The 13894-nt window shown below is 37.2% G+C and overlaps 2 protein-coding genes across 3 annotated transcripts; both read left to right on the top strand.

The window, feature by feature from the left end:
• The first annotated feature begins 828 nt into the window (after positions 1-828).
• LOC109190782 (glutamate receptor 2.1-like) lies at positions 829-5270 on the top strand. Its single transcript, XM_019341378.1, has 5 exons — positions 829-1279; positions 1860-3190; positions 3306-3618; positions 3707-4113; positions 4198-5270. The coding sequence occupies exons 1-5, from the start codon at positions 1006-1008 to the stop codon at positions 4753-4755; spliced, it is 2883 nt and encodes a 960-aa protein (XP_019196923.1). The 5' UTR covers positions 829-1005; the 3' UTR covers positions 4756-5270.
• A 4584-nt stretch (positions 5271-9854) lies between these two features.
• On the top strand, positions 9855-13798 carry LOC109190671. Of its 2 annotated transcripts, XM_019341221.1 has the most exons (7): positions 9855-10058; positions 10091-10267; positions 11097-11208; positions 11316-11386; positions 11783-11868; positions 12109-12688; positions 13241-13798. In XM_019341221.1, exons 2-7 carry the CDS (start codon positions 10166-10168, stop codon positions 13517-13519), a joined length of 1230 nt encoding a protein of 409 aa, XP_019196766.1. In that variant the 5' UTR covers positions 9855-10058; positions 10091-10165; the 3' UTR covers positions 13520-13798. The 2 variants fall into 2 exon arrangements, with proteins under 2 accessions (XP_019196766.1, XP_019196765.1); XM_019341220.1 differs by having other exon boundaries at positions 9855-10267.
• Positions 13799-13894: the final 96 nt, after the last annotated feature.

The following is a 13894-nucleotide window of genomic DNA, read 5'->3' on the forward strand; positions in this document are numbered from 1 at the left end:
TAGCTAATCGTATTGTTATAAATATAGCAGCTTAAATTTGTCACTTTCATTCTAAGTTGGAGTCATAATGCACGTAAGGCAAGCAAATATTAAAATAAAATAAAATTTAACTGCCCGCATGGGCAAGCAAGGCAGCTCAGTTGACTTACAAGGTAATAAATTATGGGTAAGAATACATAATTAAATCTTGATAGCTACATGTAAGCTATTTTTTTCAACCATTATTCTTCCTCCAAATTGTATTATATTAGCTAATCGTATTGTTATAAATATAGCAGCTTAAATTTGTCACTTTCATTCTAAGTTGGAGTCATAATGCACGTAAGGCAAGCAAATATTAAAATAAAATAAAATTTAACTGCCCGCATGGGCAAGCAAGGCAGCTCAGTTGACTTACAAGGTAATAAATTATGGGTAAGAATACATAATTAAATCTTGATAGCTACATGTAAGAGTTTTACCCACAAATAAATTTCGTCTTTGGAAGGTAAGGTGTGTGGCGAAGAAATTTCGTCTTATGGATAAAATAAAAGAGTTTTATTATTACATGTACTTTCAAATCTTATTCTCTGATGTGACGGGTTTTATTGAGTTAATTTTTTTAAGTGAATTCTAATAAAAATATTTACATCAATATTTAGTGTACTCCCATTTTAAACTCTCACCTTGTACTTCCTCTCATATGCTTTTGATGTTACACACTTTTCAACGAACCCGTATGATGAAAATAACCAATCATGATTTGTTACCTCAGGGAGTAGAATTTTGAGAGTTTATATAGTAGAACTTTATGTTCTTTGACGTGGGATTCTATCAATAATCTTGATGTTGACTATTGACGTATTCTATCCACGCGCTTACGTCTGGAGACTGAGACAACGAACACTGTCACTGTCCAGCCTCCTTACAGTTGATTCCTTACCCACCAATCAAAACCCATATAACCCAACAATCAAAAGTTCAAAACCCATACAACAGCCTATGATTCTTTATTAGAAAGCTAAAATGAAGATTTCAAGATTCTTTCTACCTTTTCTGCTTAAGGCTTCCATCATCATCATCACCACCTTTTACACAACATCACTTTCTGCCCAGAATTCCAGTGCTGTAAAGGTAGATGTTGGTGTGATTCTTGATTTGAAAACCGAGTCTGGGAAGATGAGGCAGACCTGTATTTCACTAGCTCTTGCTGATTTCTATGCCACTCGCGATCACAGAGCCCGGATTTTCCCCCACTTCAGAGACTCAAATAATGATGATGTTGATGCAGCATCTGCAGGTATATGTTCAAAACAAGTCAGTTTATAAATTTTCATATGCTTTTTTTTTTTCTTGATGATGAGGCAAACCCGCAGCCACTACATTAGATAAACCTGTCATTGTAATCCTAGCCAGCAGCCATGGCACTGGATAAACCCAGCATTGTGACCCTAGCCAACAAATGACCATAATGAGGTAAATAAGTCTAGGTAGCTCAAACCAAAAGCAGATAAACCCGGCATTATGACCCTAGCCGACAACAACTGCACTGGATACACCCGGCCTTGTGACCCTAGCCAACATATGACCACAATGAGGTAAATAAGTCTAGGTAGCTCAAATCAAAAGTAGATAAACCCGTCATTAAGACCCTAGCCGACAGCAACTGCACTGGATAAACCCGGGACCTTAGCTATAAGGACCACAAGGAAGTAAACTAGCCTAGGTCGTCCCTAACTAACCAACTCAAACCAAAAAAGTCAATAGGTTGGTTCCACTGAGAGTTGAACTTGTAACTTTGTGGTTACTAGGTTAACAACCTGACCAACTTGGCTAGGGTTGTATTATGAGATTCTAAACTTTGATCAATGTCTGTGCAGCTATAGGCCTGTTGAGAAATGATAAGGTTCAAGCAATCTTGGGGCCTCAGATGTCAACACAGGCAGATTTTGTGATAGATATTGGGAAGAAAGTGAAAGTTCCCATACTATCTCCAGCAACAAGTCCTGCACTTTCACCCAACCAAAGTTCATACTTCATCAGAGTGGCGCAGAGTTCTCGCGCTCAGGTTAAAGCCATTGCTGCCATTGTTAAGGCTTTTGGGTGGAGGGGGGTGGTGTTTATATATGAGAATAGTAATTTTGGGAGTGGGGTTCTTCCTCATTTGACAGATGCCATGGTGGAAGTTGGTGTTTCTGTACCATACAGAAGTATTCTCCAGCCTTCAGCTGAAGATGATGAAATCATCACAGAACTCTACAAGTTAATGACAATGCAGACTAGGGTGTTTGTTGTGCACTTGCTGCCAACAATTGGTTCTCGCCTTTTTCAGAAGGCGAAAGATGCTGGGATGATGAGCCAGGGATATGTGTGGATAATCACAGATGCTTTCACGAATGTTTTAGATTCTATGGACCCTACGACGCTTGATAATATGGAGGGAGTGATAGGTGTAAAGCCTTATGTGCAAGCATCAATTCAGCTGAAAAACTTCACTAGGAGATGGAGAAAGAAGTTTTATCAAGAGAATCCAGACGCGGAGACAGCAGAACTAGATGTTTTCGGGTTGTGGGCATATGACAGCATGACAGCATTAGCTATGGCGTTCGAGAGAGTAGATACTGCCCATCAAAATTTCACGAGACCGGTCAGTGGAGAGAATTTGACAGACTTAGATGCAATTGGGACCTCAGATTTGGGGCCTTCACTCATTAAATCAATCAGAAACATTAGACTCAGAGGGCTAAGTGGTGATTTCCATATTGTTGATGGAGAGTTGCAGCCATCTGCATTTCAGATAGTGAATGTGAATGGCAGAGGGAAAGGGATTGGATTCTGGACAGAAGAGTATGGGATTTCCAAGAAACTGAAACCTACTGACAGAACTGTGATCACAGCTAACAGGGATGGTCTTGGGATCAGCTGGCCGGGTGACTCTAGCGTTGTTCCTAAAGGCTGGGAAATTCCAACAAATGAGAAAAAGAAGTTGAGAATTGGAGTTCCATCTAAAGGAGGGCTTGAACAATTCGTTAAAGTGACGGTGGATCCTCAGACAAACAGAATAACTGCTACTGGTTTCTGCATAGATGTTTTTGAAGAAGTTATTAGGAATTTACCTTATGCAGTTCCATTTGATTACATACCTTTTAGTTTGCTCCCCACACAAAACCTTCCAGACTATGACGATTTTGTTGACCAGATAAATCTCGGGGTAATACTATTGCTTGTGCTTTCATATCTTCTGCTTTCATGTCTGTTGAATGTTGTCTGTTGATGAATGCTAACCACATGTCCACATTGCACTTGAATTTCTTGGATTTCAACAGAATTTTGATGCAGTAGTTGGTGATGTGACCATCCTAGCACACAGGTCTGAATACGTTGAATTCTCATTACCATTCACAGAATCTGGAGTTACCACTGTTGTCCCAGTGAAGCAAGATATGAGGAAGAGTGCCTGGATTTTCTTGAGACCTCTGAGGACAGAACTTTGGGTGACAACTGGGGCTTTCTTCATCTTCATTGGCTTTGTGATCTGGGTACTTGAACATGGCGTAAACAAAGAGTTTCAAGGTCCTCGTCACAAGCAAGTTGGAATGATCTTCTGGTTCTCCTTCTCCACTCTAGTGTATGCTCACAGTAAGTCTCCCAACAAAAAAGAAGAACAAAACAAACTAACCTTAAAGGCTCAGTTTTCTCATGACAGTGAAAATCAACTATGTTGCAGGGGAAAAGGTGATAAGCAATCTATCAAGATTTGTGATCATTGTCTGGGTGTTTGTAGTTCTGGTGCTGACATCAAGCTATACAGCCAGCTTAACGTCCATGTTAACCGTGCAGCAGCTTCAACCAACCATCAGAAATGTTGAAGATCTCATAAAGAACCGAGAACCTGTTGGATACCAAGATGGCTCCTTTATCAGAGGCCTTTTAGAGAAGATGAAATTTGACAGCTCAAAGTTTATGAATTACAGCACATTAGAACAGTACCATGAAGCCCTTACCAAAGGAAGCCAAAATGGAGGTGTTGCTGCCATTGTCGACGAGCTTCCCTACATCAGGCTCTTCCTTGCAAAGTACTGCGGGAAATACACCATGATCGGACCAACCTACAAGACAGCAGGATTTGGATTTGTAACCTCACTAACCTTCACTTATTGGAATCTTGACTTTGTAACTACATTTTCTTGAAAGTTTCTCACAAAATTCTTATTGCAGGCATTCCCAAAAGGATCACCTCTGGTGCCCGACATCTCAAGAGCAGTCTTAAGTGTGATGGAAAGTGAAAGCATGATGAGAATTACCGATAAGTGGTTCAGAAACGAGACAGATTGTTCCCAGCAAGATGGAACTCTCCTGGCATCAGATAGCTTACCACTTGATAGTTTCAAGGGCATTTTCCTCATAGCTGGAGCATCAGCATCATCTGCTCTTCTCATCTTCTTTTTCAGATTCCTTAATCAGAACAAAGAGATCTTGGAGTCTGATGATTCAACCACCTGGCAAAAAATCTGTGCATTAGCTACAGTCTTTTATGAAGGGTATGGGGACTCTCCAAATGTAACTGAAAAGCCTGGAGAAGGAAATGAAAGTGTGGTTTCCCCAAATACGATGCCTGATACTAGCCCACCATTTTCACCAACCATCATTGCCCAATCTCCAGGAGTCTTCACTCACGACGAAGGGTTCATGACAACAGAACCACCTAGTCCAGATCATGACACCATTTTAGTAACAGAAAGTGCAGCTGCTGAAAGACGAAGCAGACAACTGTAAGTTTAGGGAGACTGGTATTAACCTGTAAATAATATAGATAGATGCACAAGCAACTGTAAGCCGCATTACATAATTAGAACAAAGAGATATTATGCAACCAACTTACACCATTTTATCAAGTGGTAAGTTGGTAACTTAACATAGTTAAGGTCCTATAAATGTGTGTATATTATCAATTATTTCAACAATAATTTTCATTCCATAAGCTAAATGGAATATGTGTTGTTTCCTATGCTTTGACCAGGAAGCCCATTTTGAATTATAATGGGCATTGCTGCTCTTAAAGGGCATTAAATGGGAAAAAAATGTAAGGAGAATAACAAAAAATAGAAACTTGATATGAATCAGTGAAGCACAAATTTAACATGGAATAATCATATTGCATACTTCAAAGAAGCATCACACATCACCGCTGAGTAATTATAAATTATTGCAGTGTAATGTTATCAAGTTTGGTTACATTAATGAAACAAAACAAAACTATAATTAATCCCGTTTCAAACCAAAAATAAAAATAAAATTAAAAACAAAAAAAAAAACAAAAAAAATCCCACAAGGTAATATCATCGCACGTGTCTAACATGTTGAAGATCATTCAGCTTCTACATCATTGACCAACAATATTTTGTGCCCACAGTAGCATTCTGGAAGACATTTGGGAGTACAAAACTCAACATTCAAAACTTGCTAATTTATCAACAGATCATCAGAGCCCAAGATCAACATTATTCTTCAGAAGTATCTGAGCGGATAGCTGTCAACAAAACCAATTGGAAGAAAATCAGCGATTAGGTGCATGACAATTTGAAGTTTTTCAATAGACTTCAAAGTCTAAGACAACAGAAAACCACTGTGGCCTGTGCATGACAGGGAGCACAACAGCATATAACCAATGCGGCCATGCAGAAGCAAAAATGCTCGCTGAAACAGTGAAACATGAATAAATACAGGTACAATAATCCAAAATTCCACGTCCCTCACAATTTAGCCTACACTCTATCGTCTCCCTAGTCAATGTCAGATGCTCTGCAATTTCAAATTCCTACTCTCCAAAACTTAACGAGAATGACATGCAACATCAGTTATCCAACAGTCCATTCTATGACTTAAAAAGAAGTTGACTCCAACACCGCATCCAATATCTAAACCCAAAACGTAAAATCTTTAAAGACAGGGAAAGTGGAAAAGAATGAAAATGAAGATGTAGATGTCGAGTCCAAACGAAGAGTTGATGTAACAGATTAGAGAACTTTAAATTAATGTTTGGTTGATGAAGTTACAGACACTTTCTCACTGTGCTGTTTGGATAAAATTCATTTCTCAGTTCAAGAAAGGATAACTTCAAGCAATTCTCAACAACTCCCTTTGACTAAGACAGACATGAGATCATGCCCATGCCAATGAAGCAGCTCACATTGCCAATTTTCCATGGATTAATAAAACAGAATTTGATTATTGAAGTTAATTAGTAACAGAATGCATAGAAAATCCACACATACACACATATTCCACTCATCAAAAGGAGAAAAAGGAATTCTTTATAATATAAAATGGGCTTAAATATGAAAATAAACCCAACCTTCTAATGTTGTGACAAATACAACCAAAATATCAAGGTTGGAAATTAATACCAAAATTTAAAGCATTAGAGCAATTCTAACCATATTTTAGACCAAGTCACCAATAAATAAATAAATCCAGCTTGAATTGGCATATATGTTTGCCATACATAAGAGAATTCTCTCTACAGTTGATGATAATGTTGAAATATCACATGCAAATTACATTAAAGTCACTATAACATATCCTATGCCATAAACCTGCATGAAACTGATAGATACTTTTACAAAAAGTTGTCAGTGGGAAAACAACTAGACTCTTTTAATCTTTTATAAAATTGTAAGCCAATTCAAATTGGATGGGATTTATCTGTTAAAAAAAAAAAAAAAGAAGAATAAAATTGAACAAATATTTCTTTACAAGGTTTGGATAGCCACAACATGCAAAGATTTGGATTTTTTCACCCTAAAACCTATAAAACGCTTTTAAGCACTGCCACTATGTAGGTCAATCTGCCAAACCAACGGTCAATAAAAGCATTCAAAATCTTAAAGCCCTTTGCTTCATTTAACCCACAGAATTTGATTTTGCTACACTCTTCCCCAGGTTACATAAACTCATCAAGTCACCAATGACAAAAACATCAATACTAACGATCATAGAGAAATGCAGATTATCATTCAAGGAGAACTCAAATCCTGGAATCACTCAAAAGACGTTCCCCACACCAAACAACAAAATTACATTACCCAATGCATCAAATCAACCTATACAACTACAAAATTCAAAACATCGGCCGAAAATGGAGAAGAAATGACAAACGATCAAACAATCGATTCACATTGCTTAAAACAACACGACACAAGAGAATCAGGACTGTGAATCGGTACAAGAGACAATAAATTGAGTGCTTACTGGGCTTCTGCGGCTTTCCATCGGCCCATTTAGAGACGGAGTAGTGAACCTTCTCACGGCTCAGAGCTTCGGACTTGTAAGGCTCCTTGAGACAGTTCCTCACCAGGTTCGCGCACAAATTGGAGTATGTAATGTAGGTCATCCCCGCTGCTCTCCAAAACGGCACCGCTGCAGTAGACGCCATTTCTTCCTTCTCTCAGAAAACTGTTCCTCTGTAAATTAACCGATTCTGTTTTTCCATAATATAATCCGGGCCGGGTTTTTATTTAGTTTCCAATTGTTATTGTGTGGACCATAGTCTATACAACTATGTAAACCCCAAATAAAAAGCTCATTATTTAACACCTACTAAGCATCACAACTTGTTTTTGAGAAAAAAGAATTTAGGATTTGTTTGGTTTGTACATAGAAATTGAAATAGGAATGAAAATCAAATAATGAGTAATGATAATGGATTTTGGTGAAAGTATTTTGCATGTTTGGTGGTATGGTGAAATTGAAACGATTACCTTGTTTGCTTATGTATGATCATATAATGGGAATAAATGTTTAAAAATATAAAAACAAAAAATCAAGATAATTGATTCTAATATAAAGACATAAAAACACTAATATGAACAAAAAAAAAAATCTAAAAACATTAATTCAAAATGAAGAGGAATAATGAAACCATGAAACCCTTTTGAGCATACCTTAATTGTAAGAGACACCTTTAAGCTCATATCATACTCAGACTAATCTCTGTTCGCACTGGGCTAGCCTAAATAAGGGACAAAGTGCTAGCTATATTGGTTTTTCTATACGAGGGGATTCGGACTCCCGACCTCTCTTAAGAGACAATATTGCACGGTCACTCACGACAACCAAACTAGTTGAAACCCTTATTTTATTATGAAATGAGCTTTTTATTATTAAGAGGTAATCAAATCTCATATTATAAAAACATGTCACCCAAACAAAAACAATCACTTTGATTCTCATTCTTAATAGCTAAATCAATGAATCAAACACACCCTTAGTTATTTGTAATTGAATTGCAATTACTTTGTGAATAAAACGTAAAAAAAAATTAACTCAAGTAACGAAATTTAGCTCAATGGTTCAAGAGTCACCTTAGAAATTTTGTTCCAGTAGGGTAAATATTTTTTTCAGTAATACAAAAAGTCAATACAGTCCTTACTAAGACTCAAACACATGACCTCTTATTTAAAAGAATCACTTAATACCACTATACCACAATATCATTAACACGGACTTAAATACCTATTGTAACCCAAAATTGATTTAAATATATAAATTCAACTTTTATTTACAATATATCAAATTGAAATGTCACAATCAATAATTGCTTGAGAATATAAGTTTACACTTCACACCTTACATTTAATTAATTAAATTTTTAACCAAAAAAATCTTATCTACAAAGTTGTTGTATTTCTAATTTCATCGTAATCCAAAGCGGAGGTAAGTAGGCCGCTTTTACACACAAATTTCCCAAAAATCATGCAACTTATGAAATAGGAAAAGGAAAGAATCTTGAGTTGATTGGCAAATAAGTTTTGGCGTAATATCTCCTTTTTTCGGTCTTTTAGACCAACAAAATAAAATACATTTAAAAAGGTGGGTGGTCGTCTATCCCTTTTCAGGTGGTGGGTGGATTTGCGTCTGATTTGTTCAACACTTAACCGTTGCTTCTGCCTTGATTTACGCCTACATTATTTCCCTTAATTTCATTTTAATTTGTTTATACTTGTGTACCATGTCACACATTAATTGAATGGAATCACAATATTCTAAGCAAGTGGCGTGGCGTATCCAAGTAGCTATATTGATCTCATATTCTTTGTCCAATTTTTGCATTCTTAATGGGTAAAAATAATGTCTAAGTCAATGTACTTAGATTAACCTAATTTTGAATTGAGAGTATGATGAAAAGTGACAAAATTGTAGATATAAATGATATTTATATATAAAATAATAATAAATAATTTTTTTAATTGCCGTTGGCATGCAACGGTCAAATGGCCTTCAATTGAGAGTGAGCGCGTGTAATACACGCGCCTGATTGGGTGCCAGTGAGACACACTTGCGCATTTTTTTTGTTAAACATACAAAAACAAAGTTTTTACAGGAGAACAATCCAAGAAAAAATCACTTCCCACATTTATTAAAAACCAACTCACAAGTTTTTAACTGTTCAAAAAATTACTAAAAATTCTTATTGGGTTGCTCTTATTACAATATATGACATGTTATGCCAATTATGAGACTAAGATTTTTTAAAAAGTACAAAAATAAAAAATAAAAAAATCTTGGTCATGGATCAACAAAGACAAAATTGTATGAATGCCTTTATTATTGTCTTGAAGTTATTTTTAATTTAATTTTTTTATTTAATATTAAATTTAGTATTAGTATATAAAATGCAAAATAGGACTGAAGGAGTATTAATTTATCAACAATTCTAACATTTATGGTTAATCTAATTGTGAATCTAAATGGAGCCTAGGAATGACAATTACCAACTAAATTAATCACTACATAAACAAAATAGGCGGCAAGTCATTATCGGAGAAGTGTCGGTGGTAGGAAATCGCAGTCCCTACTATCACTCTGCTTCCACTCTTTACACGTATATGTTATCTATCTACGCTCTCTATATCTATACATCATGTATTTTGTATACGCTGACTAGTAGTTGAGCTTTGTTTGCTTGTAAGCATCAGCTCTATAAAGTTCCTAGCAAGTCATCAATGGTGTAATCTGCCATACCTCTCTTCTCTCGCCTGCCCTTATTTGGCTTTTAGGCTCCAATTCAGCCCACTTCCCGTTTCATCATTTCGCACGCATTTATATAAGTGGGTCAGTTGGTTATTGAATCTTGAGAGAGATTGAGAGATAGAGAGAGAGAGAGAGGAGTTTTGGATCTGAAGAAATGGCGGTGGATCCGAGACAAGTGGTGGCGGGAGTGCTGACGGTCACCATGTTCGTAATGCTGGGTAACATGATCAAGAGAGATCATTTCGATCACGTCCAGGTTAACTCCAGCTCTGTTTCTGATTTCCCCACATTTTGTTTCTTTGGGTTTTGATCTTTGTGTTCCAGCTTAATTTCAGTTGCTGAAATTTGAGCGTTTCTCGTTTCTTTGTATATCAGTTGATCCACTTGATGTTAACTTGAATGGCTGTTGAAACGATTTGATGGAAAGATTTAGCTAAAAGTTACAGTAATCATTCTAGTAGATTGTTTGTTACACACCTTTTGTCATTGCAAAACCCAAATTGTAGCCAGCACGACTAGCTTAGCTTAGTTTATTTTTGGGTGGTAGATTGTGGTATGATATAGGATCAAGCCTGGTAGCCGCAGTGTGGGAGTTATACCAAATGTGGTGAGCTCTTTATGGGCACCGGACCTGAGTTCTTTCACCAAACCTAATGGGCCACTGAGTAACAGTGATTTACCCTTCTACTATCCTATCGGGCCAGCGTGTAGAGAACGGGGACCTTTTGTGGGCAAAACCCAAACTGAGGATCTAAATAATCAGCTTGGTTGGCGTGAGTGGTCATGCACTCTCATCCCATTCCTTAAGAGAGGTCGGGAGTTCAAACCCCCTCTCATATGGAAAACCCAATTTGGCCAGCAGTTTGCCCTTTAATTGGGCCGGGCCAGTACGAATAGAGATTAGTCTGGGTATAGTACGGGCTTAAAGTGCCTCTTATAGTTAAGGCCTGCTCAGGACACCTCATGGCCTGACAAAAAAAAAAAAAAAAGAGGGATCTAGATATATTACAACCAGGTGATGTATTTGTTTGCTCAGAAGTTGTGTGATGTTCCTTTGTGGTTTCTGATTTTCTTGTGTTATGAAGGTGAGCATTCATGACACTACCAAAACCTCAGAACTTTCACTTCCAGGGGGAGATGGACCTTGGAAAGGTGATGGTATGTCCCTTAAGCCATGCTGGAGTAAACCAGTTTTGGGTGAGTTACTGTGATTTCCACATCATTCAGGATCTCATCCTATAATTTACCAGTATTTTTAGCGATTTATTTTTAACATCGTCTTTCATTTGCAACCCTGCCAATAGAGGAGGAAGACCAATCACAAGGATTTCTTACCTTCTCATTGACAAAAGGTCCCGAGTATCACATCTCACAGGTATCTTGATTCTATATGCGTTTTCTTTTTGTGCAGTTTTATCATATCAATAGTTTCCTTTTATCTGCTTCCTTCTTGAAATTTAAGGTTCTTTTGCATCTCTCTTTAGTCCATAATGTTGTAATCAACTTCGGTTGGGAATTAGTCAACCATGCTGCTGTTCTCGTGTCTGCTTATTTAAGCAAGGAATCCTGATTGGTATGCTATCATGAAATCTATGTTTACGGTTTACCAGAATTCTAATGGACTCCCTGTGTGAAACGGGAAAAGGGTTTTTGAGGGAAATCCTGTTAGAAAACATAAATTATTGGTTATCCTAAGATGTTAGTGCTGAAAGTCTGTATGCACTCTTCATTCTCTAATATCTCACTTTTCTCCGGTGATTTTCTTCTTCAGATTGCTGATGCAGTAGTAGTTGCAAGATATCTACGAGCAACTCTTGTACTCCCTGATATTAGGGGAAGCAATCCCGGTGATAAGAGGTTGGTGCCTAGCCCCTAGTTCTTTAGGATGTACTACTTCACGTTATGTTTAGCAAAACGCCAAAAAGTGATTTTCATCGGTTTAGGTATTTATCTAAAGTAGTCTTTAAAGGTAAAAGTAGGTATTCATCAAGGTTGGACATTGAATAATAATCATTATGCTTCATAATCGCTAAGAGAAGGAAGATACTAAAATTATGCGACAAAATCTTAGGTCATGCTTACTTTCTCATTTTTCAGGAACTTTGGAGATATCTACAATGTTGAAAACTTTGTGAAAAGCTTGGATGGAGTGGTGAAAGTTGCTACCTCTCCACCCGCTAGGTTATCTGCGAAAGACCTTGCCGTGGTGAAGGTTCCAAGTCGGGTCAGTGAAGAGGATATTGCAGATACTATTGAGCCAGTATTCAGAGAAAAGGGGAACCTAAGACTGGCAACTTACTTTCCTTCGGTGAATATGAAAAAGAGTTCAGAAAAGAAAAACATCGACTCAATTGCATGTCTGGGCATGTTTGGAACCCTGGAACTTCAACCGGAAGTTAGTGATGTAGTTGATTTAATGGTCGAGCGTTTAAGAACATTGAGCCGGAAGTCGAGTGGCCAGTTCGTTGCAGTGGACCTGAGGGTAGACATTCTGGGGAAAAAAAGTTGCCAGGGAAATGGCTCTCCTAGATCGAAGAGCTGCTATAGTCCACAGGAGATAGCTCAATTCTTGAGAAAACTTGGTTTTAACAGCGGGACTACTATATATTTGACTCAAACCCGGTGGGATAGCAGCCTCGATTCACTGAAGGAGCTCTTTCCAAAAACTTACACCAAGGTTAGTCTCTCTATTGTCAAATAGTAGCTCACTCTCTACAATTGTTATACCATGGGCCAGTGTCCACTTTGCATTGTGGATCTTGGTCCAAAAATTATGTGTCTGCACCGTTAACATATTATGTGTCTACCATTAACATATTGATCCTGTTTGGTAAGATAGTTAGCTTATCAGCCAATTTTGACTTATTTGACTACTATTAGATGTTTGACTTGGTTAAACATTCAATATAAGTGTTTGATTAATTAGCTTTTTGTAACAGTTTATTGCTTCAAAATGCTAAAATTCAAAAAAACTTCTCAAAGTAGCTTTTTCATACAACTCTTTGAGAAAGTCATTTTGCATGTGATCAGCTAACAGTTAATTTACCAAACATCTTTCTACAATCAGCTAATGCTATCAACTAGTCAAATCCACTAACCCAATCAGCTAACCTATTTACCAAACACCCCCATTATGTGCAGAATGCAAGATTTATCGTGGAATTTGCCACTCTCTATTTGCAGGCTCTCTTCTAGATATATCATCTCATCTGCTTTGAAAACATTGCAGGAAAGTATAATGCCTATTGATAAGAAGGCAAAGTTTCTTGACGCTGATGCATCTGAGTTGGAGAAGGTTATTGACTTCTACATTTGCTCGGAGAGTGATGTATTCGTTCCGGCCATCTCAGGCTTATTCTATGCAAATGTAGCTGGTAAGAGAATTGCTTCTGGGAAGACTCAGATTCTTGTTCCAGCTGACATCACTGCTTCATCGGCTTCTTTAACCGATCACATTTCCCACTATGTCTCCAAAAAGAACCACTTCGCGTATTCATGTTTCTGCTAGGGTTGATGGAAAACTGAAAACCTGTCCGGAAAAAGCCCTATGATTGATTCTCATACTACTTTTGTTTAAGCACTTCTAAGTACAAGACAATGTAGAATTTCCCACTACTGCGATCTTTTCCTTTTTCTTTGTAAGTTGTGGAAGAGGATCAAGATTGAACAAACCGCTAATGTTGCGGAATGTAATGTAGTATATATATATTCTAGAGTGGAGAACTTTATCTTTATACAAAGTTAAAACCACGAATTTGCAATTGTACGAATTTGTATGGAAACTTTTTGTATGCATTTAGGGTCCGTTTGGTTTGGTTTGCAGAAAACACTCGAGGAGAAATGAAATTAAAATTCTATGCAAAAGTAATTACTGTGAAAAAGA

This window comes from Ipomoea nil, unplaced genomic scaffold (assembly GCF_001879475.1).
Source record: "Ipomoea nil cultivar Tokyo-kokei standard unplaced genomic scaffold, Asagao_1.1 scaffold1576, whole genome shotgun sequence".
In the NCBI taxonomy this organism is placed as follows: domain Eukaryota; kingdom Viridiplantae; phylum Streptophyta; class Magnoliopsida; order Solanales; family Convolvulaceae; genus Ipomoea; species Ipomoea nil.

Excerpts from the sequence above, each read along its gene's own strand:
- LOC109190671 (XM_019341220.1), top strand. The coding sequence starts at position 10,166 with ATGGCGGTGGATCCGAGACAAGTGGTGGCGGGAGTGCTGACGGTCACC. Across the intron at positions 10,268-11,096 it reads ATCATTTCGATCACGTCCAG|GTGAGCATTCATGACACTAC; the intron begins GTTAACTCCAGC and ends TGTGTTATGAAG. Across the intron at positions 12,689-13,240 it reads TTCCAAAAACTTACACCAAG|GAAAGTATAATGCCTATTGA; the intron begins GTTAGTCTCTCT and ends AAAACATTGCAG.
- LOC109190782 (XM_019341378.1), top strand. The coding sequence starts at position 1,006 with ATGAAGATTTCAAGATTCTTTCTACCTTTTCTGCTTAAGGCTTCCATC. Across the intron at positions 3,619-3,706 it reads CACTCTAGTGTATGCTCACA|GGGAAAAGGTGATAAGCAAT; the intron begins GTAAGTCTCCCA and ends ACTATGTTGCAG. Across the intron at positions 4,114-4,197 it reads AGACAGCAGGATTTGGATTT|GCATTCCCAAAAGGATCACC; the intron begins GTAACCTCACTA and ends TTCTTATTGCAG.